Source organism: Colletotrichum costaricense (assembly GCF_030867565.1).
Source record: "Colletotrichum costaricense strain IMI 309622 chromosome Unknown Scaffold_5.1, whole genome shotgun sequence".
NCBI classification, from domain to species: Eukaryota; Fungi; Ascomycota; class Sordariomycetes; order Glomerellales; family Glomerellaceae; genus Colletotrichum; species Colletotrichum costaricense.
The window spans coordinates 2,290,232-2,309,597 of NW_026848234.1; the positions used below are offsets into that span (position 1 = coordinate 2,290,232).

At 53.6% G+C, this 19,366-nt stretch overlaps 7 protein-coding genes across 7 annotated transcripts, besides 1 other annotated feature; 1 reads left to right on the forward strand and 6 right to left on the reverse strand.

Moving 5' to 3' along the window:
• Positions 1-5,879: 5,879 nt before the first annotated feature.
• Positions 5,880-6,197, reverse strand: CCOS01_05895 (uncharacterized protein; the record flags this gene model as incomplete). Its single annotated transcript, XM_060454070.1, has 1 exon — positions 5,880-6,197. One exon carries the CDS (start codon positions 6,195-6,197, stop codon positions 5,880-5,882), a length of 318 nt encoding a protein of 105 aa, XP_060315842.1.
• A 186-nt stretch (positions 6,198-6,383) lies between these two features.
• On the reverse strand, positions 6,384-8,660 carry CCOS01_05896 (3-dehydroquinate dehydratase; the record flags this gene model as incomplete). Its single annotated transcript, XM_060454071.1, has 1 exon — positions 6,384-8,660. One exon carries the CDS (start codon positions 8,658-8,660, stop codon positions 6,384-6,386), a length of 2,277 nt encoding a protein of 758 aa, XP_060315843.1.
• Positions 8,661-9,470: 810 nt separating this feature from the next.
• CCOS01_05897 (uncharacterized protein) lies at positions 9,471-9,722 on the reverse strand (the record flags this gene model as incomplete). Its single annotated transcript, XM_060454072.1, has 1 exon — positions 9,471-9,722. One exon carries the CDS (start codon positions 9,720-9,722, stop codon positions 9,471-9,473), a length of 252 nt encoding a protein of 83 aa, XP_060315844.1.
• A 38-nt stretch (positions 9,723-9,760) lies between these two features.
• Positions 9,761-10,896, reverse strand: CCOS01_05898 (uncharacterized protein; the record flags this gene model as incomplete). Its single annotated transcript, XM_060454073.1, has 2 exons — positions 9,761-10,523; positions 10,868-10,896. 2 exons carry the CDS (start codon positions 10,894-10,896, stop codon positions 9,761-9,763), a joined length of 792 nt encoding a protein of 263 aa, XP_060315845.1.
• A 1,350-nt stretch (positions 10,897-12,246) lies between these two features.
• On the forward strand, positions 12,247-12,627 carry CCOS01_05899 (uncharacterized protein; the record flags this gene model as incomplete). Its single annotated transcript, XM_060454074.1, has 1 exon — positions 12,247-12,627. The coding sequence occupies one exon, from the start codon at positions 12,247-12,249 to the stop codon at positions 12,625-12,627; it is 381 nt and encodes a 126-aa protein (XP_060315846.1).
• Positions 12,628-12,820: 193 nt separating this feature from the next.
• Positions 12,821-12,898: a sequence feature (Short protein (CCOS01_05900, KAK1530797.1) was converted to a misc_feature.).
• A 1,513-nt stretch (positions 12,899-14,411) lies between these two features.
• CCOS01_05901 (major facilitator superfamily transporter) lies at positions 14,412-16,438 on the reverse strand (the record flags this gene model as incomplete). The annotated part of the gene is made up of 4 exons (XM_060454075.1): positions 14,412-15,365; positions 15,437-15,592; positions 15,660-16,078; positions 16,144-16,438. 4 exons carry the CDS (start codon positions 16,436-16,438, stop codon positions 14,412-14,414), a joined length of 1,824 nt encoding a protein of 607 aa, XP_060315847.1.
• Positions 16,439-18,513: 2,075 nt separating this feature from the next.
• Positions 18,514-19,219, reverse strand: CCOS01_05902 (uncharacterized protein; the record flags this gene model as incomplete). Its single annotated transcript, XM_060454076.1, has 2 exons — positions 18,514-18,963; positions 19,034-19,219. The coding sequence occupies 2 exons, from the start codon at positions 19,217-19,219 to the stop codon at positions 18,514-18,516; spliced, it is 636 nt and encodes a 211-aa protein (XP_060315848.1).
• Positions 19,220-19,366: the final 147 nt, after the last annotated feature.

A 19,366-nucleotide genomic window follows, 5' to 3' on the forward strand; every position in this document is an offset into this window, starting at 1 on the left:
ACCATCCGCCCGTCTATCTTGGCTCATGGCTCTACCTATTCGGTGCCAGGTAGCGAGTTGGCCAGTCTGCGTGTCTGCACGAAAGGATCGCACCACATGGCAACTAGATATGGTCAATGCATGGCGATGATCCCGGCTCGCCAGCATTCTCTCCCGCAAGGGGGGGCGGCTCGGGACCAGAGATCTTGGAGGGGATAGCACAGGCACAGGCACGTCTGCGCCTCCGCTACTGCCTTCGTCACCCAAACCATCACATCACAATGTCGAGAAGAATTGGAGAACATTCCACCAAGAGCCTCCGGTCGAAGGGGAGCGGAGACCATGCCGATCGATGCGGAGAAGCTTTCTGCTTTTGTCCTCCTGCTGATGCCATCCATCTCGCTCAATGCCAAGTGCGTCTCAACTCTTCGGGGGATGGGGTTCCCGCTATGGTTCGTTCGATGTCGCTAGGAAGTACTTGCAACAACTCTAACCCCAAATGTAGAAACCGTTAAGTACGGGCTGACTCAAGTTCACATTTTCCCGTGGATCCCCTTTCGACGACATAGAGAACGGCCACACATGCTGGCTACCGCTCGAATCAGAGCATGCTTTGAACCAGATCATGGACGACTGACGTTGGTCAGTGCCGAATTGAAGCAGCGCAAGCCATCCGCGGCGAGTCTTCGTCTGTATCCTGGAGCTCGACACTGACACCCTGGCTTGGGCCCGAGGGACTTTCCCCGGATTGCTCGTAGATCCGCCACAGCATCATCCACGCGTAAAGCAAAGCCACAACTTGCTCGTCCTCCCTTGCTTCTGCTCGATATCCTGCATCATACAAGAGTCATGTCATGGTATCAACCTTGTCGTCGGCGTCAAACCATCACTTTTGCCTTCACATAGATTGGCCATCTCGAACGAAGGACATCGTCCACGCTGAAAGAGTCTATTCGTACCGACGACTGCCTCCATAAACCCAAGCTTGATTGACAAGTTGGCCTACTGTTCAAACTTCAACAAAGGCATCCCCCCACAAAAGAGGTGGACACTTTCCAACGGGCCTCGCCCAAAGTCGCAATTACAGCGAGCAACTAACGGAACCCAGCCCCGGCTGGCATCTCCGGCACTTTCTCGAGACCTTCGTTGAGTAAGTCTTGACGACCTAGGAGTGAACATTGGCAAGTCGCATTCATACGTTGGTGCACACAGCTTGCCCCGCACCTGTACACATGACATCCAGAGACCTTGTTCCCTCATGCTCTCCAGAGCCGAATAGCGGCCGAAGGTGCCAGGTGGGAGACTCCAAGAGTAAGAGTTGAAGAGCCCGACACAGGCCGGGCACCGCGGCATCCAAAAGGCCCTGACTGGGGTTCGCTGGTCTCCTATGGGAATAGCCCGATACATGCTGCTCATGCCGCTTCGTTCCAGGCCTGGGTTCGATGGTGTGCATACAGCCACAACACCCAACAGCCATTCAATTTGCGAGACGGTTTCCAGCACTACTGCACCGAGGCAAAAAGAACAACGGCCGCAATCTCCAGATTGGGGGCCAACGTCCATGCCTTCCAAGCCTCAACACGAACGCATGAGACGGGCGGTTTGAAGTGAGCACGGCACCACGGCAGAGAATAATTGTTACACACGTGGCTGCAGTGTGTCTCTCGACGCATGGATCAGTAATAGGGTTAGCCATCCGAATGCTCAAGCTGCCGCCTCTCAAATGAGGTGTAGTGGAAAGAAAGCACTGTTCAACAAGAGGCCATCCACCATTATCAGACATTGACTCAGATATGTTGCCGAGAGAAGCTTCGACTCTGCATCCATCTCCCGTCTGCTGAGCTAAACCCCAACCCACAACTTGGTGGATACGATTGTTGAAGGGGAAAGTGTATGTTGCCAAGCAGAGATACCATTTTCTCTTTATTTTGACGCCGTTGACGCAAGTTTGCTCTCTTGGCGCGGCGAGACTTGGGCGTTCCAAACCGCTCGGAGGTGAGAAACGACGCGATGACCTGAAATTTAAGCTTCGGATGTTCTTTACCTTATTCGGATCGCCTTGGGCCATTTCCCCATCACCAATCTCTATGCCGTTGTTGCATCCGAGTCTTGACCGCCACGCGTGGGTCCTAGACGTAACACAGGAGCCCCGTCAGAGCTCAAGAACAACTTAGCAAGGAGCAAAACGCGGTTCTCTCGAGCCGCCGGTCTCGGCTCCGGATTACGGCCGTCCAATCTCATGATGGCAAACCCGCATCTAATTTCTCGAACTTATTTAGCCCCTCGTCCAAGTTGCTCGGCACCCGTCTGGAAAGGTCCGAGGCTCTGACACGACCTTGACAGCATGGCAAGGGCCGTCATAATGTGACGGGAAAGAAGACTGGAAGCAGAGAACACCTGTATCGCCAAGCAACGACGGTCATACTACACCCACAACTGCCGCCACCCGGACTGAAGGAAAGGCCAGTCATAAACCAATACCACAACTCCCCTGTACTTATCACAGGAAAGCCTTTGCGATATCGTTTCAGCCAATGTCACCTACCGCTCTTAGCAACTTGTTCCATATTCCATTCCATAGGCTGTCCTGACGATCCTCGCACCGGCTCACCAACCGAGGATCTATATCACTGTCAGCTATCAGTCAGGTATGATTCTACAGCAAGCACGGTCTTTTCGGTTGAAAAGGCTGTCGGACCGCCGGGAACGTCCAAGATAGCCCTACAAAAGCTGCGACATGGTTAATAGAAGGAATTGGGCAGCGCAATAACGTTCTGCCGGAGCAGGGCCGACGATGGGTTGTCGCTTAATCTACATCATACAGGCACTAGATCGGAAGGGGTTGTCTGTTCATGCCTATTTGCAGGCGAACATTGGACTTCTAAGCTCAAGGTATCTCATTAGAGTACCCCGTCCCCGTCCGTGGCGTTCAGAGGGATGGCCTGGACAGCAATTTTCGACTGCGGCTGATGGCATGGTTCACCTACCTGTCATGGCGTTGCCTTCATTTATCGAGCCGGGCTCTCCGTGTGCACGGAAACTAGCTATGCGGGAGTCAGGGCAGTATCCACGCCTTCATTGTACAAACTGCCGGAACATGCAATGAAAGGACCAAACTCTGCTCAGAGCTCGTTGATTCGAGAGCTCTGACAACACCATTCAAGACTATGATCCTTTCGTAAGTAAACAACTCATGAATCCTAATGTATCGGACCACACTCTCTCACAGCTTCGCCCTCCATCCACTCCAAAGTTCCCTTGCATGTTCTTGTTTAAGCTTATGGGCGGTTAGGCGCGCACCCGTCCCACAAGGTCTCTTGACCCAGTCAGACTCGTCACCTCCATCCCAACGGCGTCTTCCAGCCGTACCAATCACCATCACGGCCCTCGCAGAATTTGGAGAATTTGGGGAACGAAGCCGAACCATCTACTTCTGACTCGAGACCTTTGTCCGAAGCTGGGGTCGAAGGAGACCATCGATTCGTGACTCCGCGCAGCGTCCCCCTCTCTCTCCCCACACTCCTCCGCGCATCCACTACCTTCTGCAGGTCTTGAACCCTGATTTCGTACAGAACTACACAATGACTCTCAGCTACTACACGTGTGCTCTGCAACACCTGACCATTAAGAAATGCCGACCCGACACGCCACTGGGACATGGCAATAAAAGCGTTTGGAGAGCTACTGAGAGGAGGAGACAGGGCGACGTTCGTCTTGACCCATTATGGGCAGAAACGGGGGCTAACGTCCCGTGCAACGACGACGCCTCGCGATGACATATAGCGAATAGCGAGTCATCGACAACAGCCATGTCAGCCACCCCCAACGACGGCTGGCTGCCACTTTGTTGTGTAGGGGACACCAGCGAGTGCGTCAAGCCTGGCCAAACTTGAGTCCCCAGGGTTTAGGCCGTCAACGTCAACCCGGTATTAGTCCGCTGACGCCCTTCTTACCAGACGAATTCGCAATTCTATCACTGTGTATGCCTCTTTACGGTCTTTGCGGACGTTTGTGAGGGAGACTAGCAATGTGTGATTCAGCAGCGGCCCATAACCATACAGTTACAGACGCGTCGATAGCAGACCTGGCCTTGCCGAGAGCGACCGATGAATCCCCTGCAACGGGATGGCATGGTCAGCAGTCAGACCGACATGTACATGCGCGCTATATCGTGTCAGTCCGTGGATGGATCTCGGCGTCTGTTACACCACCAGCTTGTTCACTTCGGTTTGCCCTTCTCTCTGATGTCGCGACACGTCAAAATGTTCTGGTTACAAGGAATAGGTTGCTTTCGAGGGCTGAGGAGGCAATTCAGAAATACAAACACCGCAGGGACTTTGAAGCAAAAAGAGTTCAGATTCTACTCACACCCCTCTAGACAAGGCCTACTTCTTTTCTTCGTCCCCAGCACATCCGAGATACTGAGCTAGGCTATGTGCTGGTTTCAATACCAGGACACTTGTGATATGATTCAGTCCCCCGGAGCATGCGGCAAGTCCCTTTGCCCTGCCCGTCATCGAGATACACCACGCCCACACTCTCGAGATTTTCTGCGCGCCGTCCTCTCGCCTGAGCCAGCCCCAATCGCGGTGATATCCGCATCCCATTCGTCGATCCAATATTCTTTCGCCCTTGCCCTGTTCGTTAAAACGCAGTTCCCGATCGGCTCGACTGGGGACGGCCACACCCAGACCAGCGCAGGGGACGGCACGGTCTTCGTTTCCCGCCCTTGCATGACGAGGGTGTTCTCTGGTCCATTGGGGTGGAGGGGAGAGAAGGCTTCCTTCTCGTTGCCTTCTCTAGACGTCACCAACACCACCACCACCCATCACCATCCCAGCTCTGGTGAGGAGAGGGGAACGGCCTTTCTTCTCCTGCCTTGACCCTTTTCAGCTGGTGGCCGGGTTCCAGTGGCCGTGAATAGTCCGACTTCGCCGAGACGGGGTGAGCATGGCGTGTGGAGTGCGCGGGGCTTCTACTGCCTTAACCTTTGCTTAGACCGAGATGGGACGGGAACTCTTACCATTTTCCCAAGCTGGGCTTGTCACCTTCACTACGGTCTGTCAAACACAAACCACAGAGCCGATGACCCAGCCATGTCAGCTTTCCACATAATGTAACGTCACGGCTTTGGGAAGGCCCGGATGGCGAGAGGATCACCATGGACACATTGAGCCGTATCCGCAGGTGGCTGGCTGCTTCTTTACCCGCTGGCCATCAACCTCAGCATGGCTCTCGCCCACACTCGACCCGTTGATACAATTGCAAGTTGGTGGGTAGGATATCCATCGTCATCAGATTACACTGGCACAACCTTGAGCCCTCCTCGTTTGGCGATCGTCCTCCCCCCTTTCTCTCCCTTCTCCCAGGATACCCTACAATACGAAGACCCTGATAGACCCTGTAGATCTTCTTGTTTTCCGCCGCTCCAGGTACCCATCCGTAGCCGCGATCGCGTCGACGTATCTTTGCAAAGTAGGGGCAAAGGCCTGGATCATTCTGAGATCAGAGGTAGAGGAGCGTCAGAAACGGGCTTGCGAAGAGCGATAACAAAAGGGGTGTTCAGTAGAAAATTTCACATGAGAAGATTTCTTGTCTTGACCGTAACGAATTGCATTTAGTCCATACGCAGAAAAGTGACAGTCCTCTCTAGAGGACTGCCAATGGTCGTTGTCTACGTGACATTGTCACAGACACGACTGTGTCTCGATAATCCCACGCTTTAAACTGAAAACGAAACAAAGAAGAGGCGGCACCTTCGAAAGCGGAAAACACGCCTTGTTGATGTTCGTCCTTACCCGTGAGCTACCTTATGTAGAACTAGATCTTGTAAATGCCCCCCCTACAAACCATCTCATCTCTCTTCTGACCCGCACATTTCTCTTCCAAATAAACGCCATTCATGCAATGGGCCATCTCCCTGCCCGATGAGTCGTCCGCTCAATAAGGCCCTTCTCTGCACCATTTCCGCGTCCACACTTCCGCTTTGCACAGCTCCTCGGAGACCTGACATCGGAAATGGCTTTGTGGGTCTCAAGCTCCAGTTTCCAGGTCCCGAGCCGACATGGAAATGCAGCATCGGGCCTGGCTCGATCGCTCCCTCTTTTCTCCGCACTGGGGGTGACAGCCGATGGTTTGTCTTGGCTATCGTGGGGAACTCCACAGGCCTCGGCCTGTGGCCTGGCTTCCTGGGATCTGGAGCTTGGCCGCAGGTTCATATTGCTTCTTGTAGCCCGGCATAGGCCGTGGTCGACATAGGATTGCGGTGTTTGCACATACAAACTATTGCTATGGTCCAGTTCGAAACCCCTCCAGGCCAACAGACCAAGGAGACACAGATAAAGCCGGCCTCTTAGACATCCGAAGGACTGGCGAAGCCCAAATGCTGATCCTCTATACACGGCTCAGAACATGCCCCTGCCGCTTGCCAGTCTGACAAAACTGTAGGGCACATTCTGACCGACCAGCAGCCTCAGAGTCTCGACGGTGGTAAAGGCGGCCGTATCAGCAACACCATACGCCGAAAATCCCGCCTGCTGAGCAATGAGGCCTGGATCGCCGCCTTTTCTTGCACCTGCTGTGTCGGCGAGATCGAGGAAGACTTTCTTGAAGTTTGTGCTTCCTCGCACATTGGCGCCAAAGACACGCACCAGCATACCGACGAGGTTGCTCTTATCTGCGCCGAGCGCCGAAACAAATAAAAAGGGAGCACCATCGTCGCTCACAGTTTGTGCTTTCTTGAGGCTCTCCAGACTGTTGAACGGCTCAATGACGGGTCCATCACGGGCCAGAGCTGGCGGTGTTCGAAAGCCAACGGTATATATCTTTGCCATACGGAGTGCTTTCAGCGCGTACATAACTGATGCAGCATCTTCTCCAGATGAAGCCAGCACAACAGCAGTTCGGCCGAAGTAGGCAGAAGGCGCCATATCTCTGGTCAGTGTGCTGATGATACCACGCCAGCTAGCATTGTCCAAGATCAATGATGTATTCGGAGACAGGCCGGAGATGTGTGACCCCAAGTGGCCGAAAGAGTCATGGTGCCCATGACGAGGGCTCGAGGGAATCGACGCTGGGGCAGAAGATGCCGAGGACGAGGAACCAGACTTGACTATGATTGTGTCCACAGTACCAATCAGGCGAGCTGCCTCAGTCAACTCCGCGCCCTTGCCGCCGTTGAGCGAAGCGAAGAACGGGCTGGCCTTGAGTAGGCTACTCCACGACACCGGCGGGCTGAGGTAGGCACCACCAAAGTTCTTTTGATTACACCAAGCCTCCATGCTTGAAAAGTTGTTTGGCAAGCGCTCTACAACGGCAAAGTAATGCGGCAGGCCCAGTTCATTGAAGCACTTCTCATAGAATGGTGCTTGCGGAGTTGAACTTCGGAAAGCCGGTGTTGTGATGCCATATATGCTCTTCTTGGGAGGCTGCCCAAGCAGTGCCAAAGCCGCGTTTATCTCCGACGCGCTCATTTGACCTGGGGCTGCGACTATCGGCAACAAGGGATGAGTGATAGGGGTGAACACCTTGTTCAGAGTACGTGAAAACTGGCCAGTTTCTCCCATGTTAACTCCAGAGAATGGCGGGGAATCCGGATAATCTGCTCGCATTTTCGAGCGGAAGTACTCCAACTCGAAGTTTTCGTTGTGGTCGTTGATGATGGCAATCATCTTGATGATATCGGCATACTTGCTTGATTCAACGTACACCTGCTCGGCTTGGGACGATGGCCATTTGAAGGTACCAGAAAAGTCGTGAAACGCAGACATGATACGACTGCTTCCTCTCTGTTCCCAAAGTTTCTTTCGAATGGCTTCCGGAAGCCAGAGTTCCACGTCGATATACTCAACTCCCCATTGAATTGCTCGGTAAAGATATTCATAGTAAATATCGGGGTTCTCCATGGGGAAACGACCATTTTCTCTCGTACACCTAGTGGTGAAAATTATTGGGAGTTCTGTCCGCTGGCGCAGGAGCATCAGCTGCTGTCCGACATAGCTAAGGCTCGGGATGGCTGAATATGTGCCGTCGCCGAGTGGCTCCTTTAGAAGATCAACACGAATTTCCACTGCGTCGGCGCCGACGGTGAGGATGTCGATATTCGGCAACGCAGCACTGACGTCTGGAAACGTAGTAGAGATGAAGTACGTTCGTGGTTTTTGCATCAACGTTTCGTGGTGGCAGATCTGGCCGAGAGTGAAAGAGATGAATCTGGACAAGTCTCGACGAAAGAATGGTGCTTCGGTGTAGAGGAACTCGTAGTCGCACTGAGCTGAGAGGAAGACATCTGGTGGCATCCCAAGGTTGACACAGTGGGCGTTGATCGCCACGACGAGCTCCTTGTTGCGGGAGGTAATGTCCTTTGCAGCGAGTTCTGCCGGAATGCCAACCACAAGCCCTTGGTCAGCAACGCTGACTTCCTGAAATGCAGAGCGGGTGACGAATGGCTTCCCCAGAACATCTGCGAAGACGGACACAATCTTGTCCTGGCCGGTGCCGTACAAGATGACGACGATCCTTGTGTCTCCTCTTTGAGGAGCACTCCCGAACCTCGTGCCCGTGGTGATAGCAGGGCTGGCGTTGCGGTCAACATCCATCTCGACGTCTTGGTTACCCGACCCAACCATGCTTCGAGGGCGTGCCGGTGTTGGACCAACGCCGAGTTGATGTACTGATGCCATGGCAGCGCTTGAAGAGCCTGGAATTTCGAGCTGCGAGAAACGAGCTGTCACTCCCGGGACAGTGTACTGAGGTGGGGAATACGAAACAAAGCCACGATAAGCCGCTCCCTCCCCTTCTCCTCCTTCAGAACGACTGGGTTGACCGTAAGGAAGTATGGTGGCGGTGGTTAGTGAGGTCGGATATGTCAAGCCAAAATCCCATGACAAGACGAAGTGGTGATCCAAGTAAGATTATGACAGTTCGAGGGACGAATGGAAGCAGACTCGAGGGGGCCACAGCGGGGGATGAAAGGTGTGCTGTGATAGAGAAGACAGGACAGGGCCGAGGTGCGTCAGGTGATCTGATGGTGTTAGAGAGATATGCGGCCGGGAAGAGCAAGCCGGTGGGGGTCGTCGTGAGGCTGGTGCATACGACGTGCCCTTGAAATCGGGGGCGTGATATGCGCTCCGCAGGTTGCGATTGATAAGAGTAAGAGAAGCCCCGTCCGCGTGCGATTACAACTAGACGATGACGACGAGAAGAGAGCCCTATGGACCGGTTTGCTAGGGTCAGGTAGTTTCTTCCACCAATTCGCGAGTTGCTTTAGGTGTATCCTAATGCAGAACTGAAAGCTCGCGATTCTAAGGGTGGGCTGGTTCGTCTACTTGAAGCGCAGGCGGGCTTGGGATGCGTGCCAACCGCAGGCGGCAGAAATCTCGATTGAAGCTCTGGTGATGGTGTTGCAGGGCCAGTCGCATGTGGCGCGCGAGTCGGACCGTTGGGGAAGTTTTATGACCCCGCAGCCAAGAAACACGAGAGAGAAGCTCAATTCAGATGGGCGGCGTGAAAGCTGTCCTGACCGGGTAAGATGGCGTCTGTGTGGATGTTGTTGCAATAAGAGGAGTTGAGAACTTGAGACGAACCGGCCGATGGCACGGGAAGGACAGGGCCGCAAGGTGGTCAGTAGTCTGGCGTGGAGAAGGGATTATTTCGCCGACAGGGAAGCGCCGAGGCGGCGGCGCGGTAGCTTTCGGAGCAGAACAACGTTGTGAGAGGAACAAATGAGCAAGGTTCTCCTTCATCCGTATGAGTTCCTTACGGTATGGTATGGAAGTTTGGGCTAGACCAAGAGGTTGGAGATCCCTGACCAGACCGGGACAATTGGTAGGAGCGATATTGCTGGGATGACGGGGTCTAGAGTGTGAATAGACTCGTTGTGGACTTTGAACGGCAAAGCCGGCGAAGTTGAATCGCAATCGACAATCCGCCGCTTGTCGTTGGTGGAGGAGACGGAAAGATTGATGGAAGTTGGGGAAGACGAATTGTTCCACCACAGACGCTGCGTTCCACCGAGTTGCTTGACAAGAGCCAGAAGGGGGCAGAGGGGCAAGCCGAAGAGCTTGGCATGGGGCAGACGGACTGGGACTGGGACTAGGAGTCTACCATGGGATGGGGCTATACTAGGAGCTGGGGCCGGGGACTGGAAGAAGGATGAGAATGAGGAGGAGGAGAGCTCGACGTTGGCTGGTGGTTGTGGTTGTGGTGGTGCCGCCGCCGCTGCTGCTATTGCTGCTACGGCTTGGCTTTGCTGCCGTTTCTCAGATGCTCCTGCACGCCTCTGGAGTCTTGCCAGGGGTGTTGGTCCCAAGGCAGACGTTTGCTCTTTGCTGACTGGATGCTCGGGGCCCCAGGAAGGAAAGCTTGGGTCCCGGTGGTTGATGAACGAAAGAAGCAAAGTCTTGGTTGTGCCGATGTTCCTGACTTGAGGCGAGGCGAGGCAAGCTAAGGTACACACTCCCTGCCTGCGTTTAGATGGGATAATGAGACCGAGCTGGAAGTGCTGGACTGGCCCTCGATCAGATTCAGTTGCAGTTGCAGGCCGGCTAGAACACCGTTCAGCGATGATCCTGTTTCAAGACAAGTAAGGCTCGATATGTCTCTGTATCTGCATCTGGCAGTTAACTAGGGGATAGATCCCTTGCCCTCTGTTGGTGGTATTGTTGTTGCTGTTGCTGCTGCTGAGGGTGTGGACAGGAGGGAGCCGCCTCAACTCATGAGACCTTGTCAGAGGGAAGCTACGTTGCTTTTCGAAAGCTGCGAGGTACCTGAAGGTCGTCTACGATGAAGAGACATTTGGCAAAAGCACGCGAGTTGAAGAGGAAGTTGGAGACGTGCGGGACCCGAGAACTCCTGGCCCTGGGGACCTGTAATGGCGACTCGTGCATACCAAAATGGTGGGGTAAATGGGGAAAGCATGGGGGAGCGCCATCCCCTGTGGGTTCCTTGAGACTCTGACAAGTTGAGGTAACTGCTTGTCAGTGGTTGTACTTCCCCCTGAAGAGCAACTCTGGCTGGGGAGAGTTGGGGAGAGTTTGGCAAGGGGAAGGGGAGGGGGGATCCCCCCGAGCTGTCTGGTCGTCGCCGCAAAGATTTGCCGCATTTTCCCTATTTCCGGGATTTGAACGTCAGAGATTCTCCGCCAATCATAGGATGCTCCGTCCACGCCATTCGGGGCGACTTGGCACCGTTAGTGTGCCGCTGGGAGGGAAGGAAAACCTCCTATGTGCATGGTTCAAGGATTCCACACACACCTCCCTCACACCTCTCACCATCAAAGTCTCTGTCTCTGTCTCTACGTAGTACGGATTACACCAGGTAAAGAAGAGCATCACCTCATACCAACCCTCAAACAACAGATGTACATCAGACTACCCGCCAATGATCATGTTTGACCGGCTTGGCTCACCAGTCACGACCTGTACATGAGCATAGGTACAGCGCTACCTTGGCTTCAACTCGATTGACGTCCAGACTATACTATTCTTTTCAAGCCATCAGTCTCATTTACGACAAACGTACATGCCTTCTCGATGTGTGGTTGCAGCCGAGCGAAAGAGAGATCTTCCGCGGCCCATGTTGCTTACCGCACAAATGTCAAGCGTTCATGGCGCCTTTATCCCTTAGCCTGAAAGCGGCAGAGTTCACCTCTCCCGACTTACATGGCCTTGGTATTACTTGGAAGTTACACTTTAAACATTTCGGCCAAATTTACCAAATCTGTCTCTCTCTCTCTTGAGAAGTAGTGGTTTTTCAAGACCGCCTTTCATAACTTCGTCCTAGATATTCTCCACCACCTGATGGATCATCAACTCATGAAACAATTGCTGGTCCCTGAGGAGAAGTCACGCTGGTGATGGTGACGAGTCAAACAAACCCCATCTCGGGCCTGTTCCGGTCTCTATTCAGCGTTGTCTTCGAACGAACGACTTGTGCCTCTGACGGAGATCGCTCCTTCTGGGGAAGCAAATTGTGGGAACGCAATCGGCAAATATTTGATTGGGCCCCGCCGTCGTCGATACGATGTTCTCGGGATCGCCAGCCGCTGACTACACCTCCTGTCACCACCGCTGTGATGTTGTTGGGCGCTGTTCTGGAAGCTCACCAGCCTGCTGTAGACGGCTAAAGACGGACAGGAACCCTTCATTCCCTTGGCGTACTCCGTACGCATAGACCAGACCAGACCAGACCAGACAAACCCATCTAAGAAGAACGGTTCAGCTCCGAGAAGCCACAGCCGTTCCGGGGCGCAGAACCGGCCCCCGCATCATGGACCAGTCTCCAGAACCATCCTCCGTCTACCGCGTCTTCGGTCCTACAACCACTGTAACCGGCATAGCCGCTGCTGCAGATGCCAATGTGCGCTCGGAGAAAAAAACACCCTTAGCACAAGCTTATCTGCCTGTCCAACAATCACACGTTGGCCGGTTTGGCAAAGGTATCGACTCCGAGAGGTCCAAGACGACCCAAAAGGTGGAACCTGGCAAACTCCTGTGGCCCCCCTCATTCATCTCACTCATTCGCAAAGTTTCCTTCAAATTGATTCCATCGCTTCGAAACTCGAAAGTCACATCATCCAGGTGGGCTTACAATATCGCGTCTCGACGACAATTCGTGGATATGAGTGAATCGGCTTCCGGCTCCCGCTAGCGTGAGACCAAGAGGCCCCCGTCGTCGCCTTCTTCCGAGCATCTCTAAGCCCCCGACACGGAGCCAAGGTTTTTGAGGCTTAGATCCAGTTCTCGAGAGTTTCAAGTCGTCAACTTCTCGTCAGCCTCGACCCTTTTTTTCTCTCTTGGCAATCAATCGGAAGCACATCGCGATCCAACGCGGCCAGCAAACTATGACAACTTCATTGGTGCAGAATCACCTTTCGCCAGGTTCACAATCGGCGACGGGCTTCGTTGGTGGAGAAACATAGATACGGTGCCAAGGTGGAGCATCTCCCTCGAGATATGTAGGCCAAGACTCCCAGCACGAAAAGAACATAAGAAGCGAGGCAGATCAGTCCATCTGGCCGTTTTCGATTTCTACGACAGACAACTACCGACGCCAAGGACAGAACCGGCCCGGATATGCGGGTTTCGTAACTTTTTACGAACTGCATTACAAAGCTTCAGGAGTTCGGAATCGAGATGCCACGAGATCGCAGGCCAGAAAGCTACCCGAACACGACCTTGAGATCAAACCACGTCAGCCTATGTGACGCCATTTGCAGGACGATATCAAGATACTTCGGGAGGAGAGAGACACTTCTATTCGCAGCATCGTGATAAAAGCCACGGCAACGACACACGGACAGCTCTTCCAGCACGACGAGTATCTAATACCTATTCAACTGTCGGCATTCAGACCAATTATCGTCCATTGTCGACAGATCGACAATATTCGCCTTCCGTATTACTAATGCCGGTCTTTGGCCTGAACTCCTGCGATCAGGGCTCAGGAATCGTAAAAGTTACGGCGTATTGTCTTCCGACTTACACGCGGAACCAGCCCAGCACAACCGCCCAATACTCGCACACGTTGGCAGCAGGGCGTTCAAACATGCCAGGCCCCTCGCAGTGATCAGCAATCTGGGTCCCTTTGTGCTCATCGGGAAGACGTAAGCGCCTAATATAAAGCGCTCCTCGTTCAAGCCATGCACCACCCACAACACCATGTGTGTCGAAGGCATCACGGCCCGAATCCGAGACGAGCAAATCGGTTCTCGGGTCAGCACATATAGCCCGTTGGGCCAGGTGAAACAATCACACCATGCCGCCTCTGATGTCTGAAGTCTGTAAACGACGGGCAAAGACTCCACATTGATCCAGCGGCCCGAAAGAATTTGATGAATCCTGGATGAGTGTGACATGTGTCAACTTCTATCTTACCTTGCTAGAATGCCCTCGATCTTAAGTTGTGCCTCCTGGTGGTAAAAATCCGTACCGTCCAAAGAAGTAGACAGCCTGATACTACCTGTGGCCGGGTACGTTATACCACCATCAGCCGATGTTGTACTTCATCTGGCGTGAAATTTTACGCGTGAAACCTGCAAGACCGACTTGATGTCTTCGATTTGTGTCAAGTTTGCTCTCACACCGCTCATCAAAGCAGGCCATAGTCGAAACTGCCAATGACGCCAATGTCAGCAAGACGGCACTGGCGCAGAGAGTCATATCTGATACCGGAATTGAGCGTGAATGAATAATGCTTCGTGTTATTGTATAAACATCTCGCCTCTTTCATATTTTCGGACTAATATACATGCCAACTTCATGTTGAAGAACACTAAAAATCTTGGTGTAAACAATTATATCCAAATTGCCGTGCGACATGACAGTGCCTACATGTATAATGCAACATCAAACGCTCAAAACATCACTCACCCTGCGCCCCATGCGATATGCTGTAGCCGGACCCTCCAAAGATAGGACATTCATTTCCGTCCACTACGCCTCCCCGACGCCCTCGCTCTCCATCACCGTAGCCCTCGCCTCAGTCTCATCGTCGACTTCCTTCCCGCCAACAGGACTCCTCCATCCCGTACTTGCCTGACACAGAATCGCAACGACCGCCAACGCCGCCGCAGCCCGCCACGTGCCCCTCGACGCAGCAGCGTAGCGCTCCACCGCGATCCCGTGCTCGGCAGGACTCAGCCCGCCGTTAAACACGAGCGCGGGACTCCCAATGAGCTTGGTAATGAGCTCCTCCCGCCCTTCGGCAAGACGCCCGCCGCCGTCCAGCTCCGTGAAGCTGGCGACGAGACCCGAGCGCAGGAGGCGGTAAAACACGCCGCCGCCGATGGCGGTCCCGAAACTGCCGCCGAACCCGCGGAACGTGCCCAGCAACGACGTCGAGATGAAGTGCTCCTCCGGGCGGCTGAGGTGTAGCAGGTGCGCGAGGGTGTAGTTGAGCGTCGCGCCCGTGGCGAGGCCGTTGAGCACGACGGCCAGGACAAAGACGCCGAACGGCGAGGTCTCGGTGGCGACGAGCGAGAGGCCGAACATGGTGGCCGCGAAGCACGTCAGGCTAATGACGGAGGGCAACCAGAAGGCGCCGTTGCGGCGGACGTGCAGCCAGCCGACGATGAGACCGCCGGAGCCGAAGCCGATGTTGGTGGGGATGAGGATGGAGCCCGCGATGGCGGGGGCGTAGCCACGGACGGCGAGGACGAAGATGGGGCTGTAATAGAGCAGGGTCCAGCGGATTGACATGAAGAGGAGCTGGGCTGTGCAGGAGAGCAGGACGCCTCTAGAGGAGAGGACGGAGATTGGAATAATGGGGTCCGTGACGAGTTTGAATTCGATGAGGACGAAGAGAAGGAGAGAAACGGCTGAGAGGAGTAGGGATAGAGGGTTGATGTCGCCCGAAAGGCCATATAGGAAGAGCACAATCGTTAGCACCTGCGAGGGGTTGTTAGCTGCTGGTAAGATAGTTTGAGAAACGGTTAAAACCGCAAAGGGAAGCTACTCACTAGCATAAAGGCACCCGCGTAGTCGATTTGGGCCAGCTTCTGGAGAACCGACTTGCCTCTGGTCTTGTGGTCGGAGCTGAAGCCATTCGGGATGCTCAAGAAAGCACCAATGCCGGCAAGGAGTCCCAGAGGTGTTTGGACACCGAACAGAGCCCTCTGTATAGATCATATTAGCCCACAATCCTTTCCTCACCACAGGCGGACACGGAAAGAGTCAACTAACCCATCCAATAACAGGCAACAATGCGCCGTACACCACAGCGCCAAACGACAACCCAATCGTGAAGCCCGCATTCACCAGCCCGACGAAAACGCCCCTGCTCTTCTTTCCCACCAGCTCGAGTACCAGAATAACGGACAGCGTCATGATGCCCGCGCCTCCCATACCCGTCAAGATTCTGCCGGCGATAAAGACCCAGAAGGAGGGTGCTTGCGAGGTAACGACACCGCCGAGGCCGAAGAAGCCGCCCAGCCAGAGCACGAGGATGCGGGGCGAGAAAATGGTGGCCAGGCGCCCGAAGAGGGGCGCCAGAGAGGCCATGCTGATGAGGTAGGAGCTGGTGAACCACATTGCGTGCGAGTATGCGTTGAGGTCCTCGGCGACGACGGACTGCGTCATTGTCATGCCGGATGTGTTTGATGCTGTGCAAGGGGATTTAGTCTACTAACTTCACGATACTATTCGAGACATCGAAGATACAACACACCTTGGAGGAAGATGAGAATCCAGGTACTCAACATCAAGACGCCAGCACGCGTCTTGCTAATAGACTGCTTAGGCCCATCATCGTCGTTGTCGTCGTCCGAGTCTCGATCTCGGCGGCTCCCGGCCGGCGATCCATTACGGAGGGTCCGAGAAGACGTCTCGGAGTTGAGTAGTGTCGTCGTCTCGGTGGCATCGGGGAATGAAGAGGTCCCGGTCCTCTCGGCGTCAACTTCAGATGCGACATGCTGTTGCCGGTTGCGGAGACTCGACGGTTCTTCTACCGCCGCCGCCGCCATGTTTGATCGTCAACGGCCAGAATGCCTCAAGGTCTTTGTCGGACACACGCTGCGTTCGGAGCCGGTGTCGTTGCCATTCAGCCCTTCTCCCCACGCGTCAACTTAATTCTCAAGGTTTGCTTTTGCCGAGACTTTTTGTGAGTTGATGTTAGGTGTTGAAGGAACGAAGAGATGAACATGAACAATGCAAGGAAACGCTGAAAAGCATCAAACTGCCTCTCTTTCTCTGTCGCCCTGTTCTCTGAGGCGGATTTAGGCCCTAGTTTGACCTTGAGGTACTGTCACATGAGCAAGTGAGTGCATGTGAGAGATACTAGAGGGAGTTGAGTAGTAGCGTCCGTCATGTCAAGTTGTTGAGGTTGCTTTTGCTCTACCTGGCAGCAGCAAGCTTGGTAATCCAGCTCCGAGCTTGGCTCCCCCACCTTTTCCCCGGGGCATTGCTCGATTCAGTTGCTTGCTCTTACTGCCAGAAAAACGTCACAGTTGGGCGGTTCGGCGAAGCAGCTTAGCAGAGCGACAGGGTCCCACCCGGGCTGCAGCCAACTCTGCCCCGCTTTTGCCGGCTAACGGCTCGCGCTTCGCTCCCGGCCTCTCCAACCTCCTCTATTCGCCGATAATACCAGCCTCCGTCAACATTGATATGCTCCTGCAGGTTTTGACTTAATAAGAAAATATTGTGTCAGTTAGATAGAGTAAACATATGAGGCCGCTTTCAGGTATCGGGTGTATGGTAAGCCGCTTTTTCTTCGGTCTTTTTCCTCACTGTCTCCGTCCTGGATGTGGTAACCGGATAGGCCTATCTCCGGCCTATGCATCCGATGTTTCTCTGCTTTGGGTCATATCAAGAGAACAAACCGATACCAACATCGGCGCCTTGGAGCTGTAATAAAGTCGGTTTTCTACCCCTTAGTGTGTGCAATTTGAACGAACTTAGGGAATCGTGTCATGAAGCAGCGATACATGCGCAGCTGAGCTGCTCCGGGAAAACGTAATCGATATAGTTGGACGAGTCATTCTTTGAATGATGAGTAAAAGCTTCTCGCGAGAGCATCTTACGTTGCCGGCGACCTAGAAAGAATCGAGGGAAAATGCAAACGGTTACTATTACTCTGTAGTTCCATGTGCCGCAATGTACAGCTGTGGGATGAAGGACGCGAATAGCTTCTGAATGTGAACCTCTTGATAGATACCTTTGTTCTCTCTCTCACTCATATTCATGACACTACTATTCTATCCGCCTCAAGACTCGAGATGGGACCGGATACAAAGTAGTTGGTAGCAGAGGAAGAGTTTGCCGGAAATTGTGAATCGAAGGAAGATTAGCAAAAAATAAATCAAATGCAAATAACACCGCTTGATCGAATCTTAATGCACTACAACATAAGAGTTCGGAAGATTATAGACACAGAGTAGCTAATCAGTCAGGACTTCGACACTCTTCGGCCAGCAGGTTTTTCACTTATTGTCATGACTTCAGGCGCCGATGCTAACCATGTATTTCCCCGAGAGGATCATGCACGTAACTACACCATCGATGCTGTTGGGTTGGATATGAATGGATTCCCTTTATAAACCATTCAGGCCTAGAGGCGCATGTAGCTTGAGCCGAAACACAAATACATCCTGGACGAGGCCAGCCGCACTGATGACCTTCCGGATGAGGATCACTGGATAGATCTTATTCGAACTACTTTTAAGGACCTCGTAGCTTACGACTTCTTCGCTTTCACTTTGTCTTCAAGCCACGCATTGACTTGCCACCACTGGAAGTGAGCTTTGTCAGTATAAGCTAGCCAAACCCAAGCGGTAGACGCGGTAGAACAGTGTGTTCCGCGAGCAAAATACAACTTCATGATTCAGGCAAGACTCACAATGGCTCCGTCACACAAGGAAACACCGTTTCAAATCTCATAGCGAGCTCATTCCCTAGGGAAGGATATTGTGAAGTATAAGACAAAGAAAGCCCCGTCAGCCGATAGCCAACCCGAACGCCGATACCAAGCTACAGCCCCCTAAACGCCTTGTTGAACGTCTCCTCAGTCTCTCCCTTCCTCACATCAACATCTCATTAAACCTCAGAACAACCTCGTTGGGTACCCCGTGGGCATCATATCGAAAGGAGCCGGCATGCTCCACGATAGGCCGACCGCGATGTGGTAGGCCATGCAATTCATAGAGCTGCCGCGTTGATTCCCGGAGGCGCCCTCGCCCTGTGCTTTGCGGGTAGCGAGCGACTGCTTCTTGTCCTTTGTAGAAGAGTAAGAACCATTCGCCTCCTCAAAAGGTCTGCCCTCTGAGTTGTGGTTACTACGCGACCGCGAAAGACGTCGGATCCGGAAGCGTGTCTTCAGAGATCGCTTCCGCGGGAGACACGCCCGAGAGAGGTACTCGTCGTCGTGACCGAGCAGTGGTCTAACCTCCAACTCTGATACCTCCACCATGAACGCCTTCTCCTCTAGCAGCTTTTCATTCGCATCGGAGCTTGTTGACCTCTGACTATCTCCATTTTGAGGTGTATATGCCATCTGTCAAACGGTCAATTACTGGGTATATTGGGTTGGCGGGGGAAGAGAGGCAACCACTCAGTTCACTCACCGTCTGCGATTCAAAACGCCGAGAGCCCTTCCGAGATCTTTCAGGCACGCCTTGCTTCGGAGATGTCGCGGGTCTCAAAGAGATGACCTTGCTCGGTCGCCAGCGCGGCAAACTGTGATGCCAAGCTGACCGGCGATGCCCGCCGACGATGTGCACCGGGGACTGAGGGAGTGTGCAAACGTGCATTGCGAATTGCGACTCACACCAGATCCCAGCGGAGTGTGTAATCCAAGCGTCGAAATCAAGACGAAGGGGCGCACATGTGAGTTACATTATATATCCTGCCCGTGTACCCGAACGAGAAGGAAGCAGTGAATGAGTGCACTTGCATAG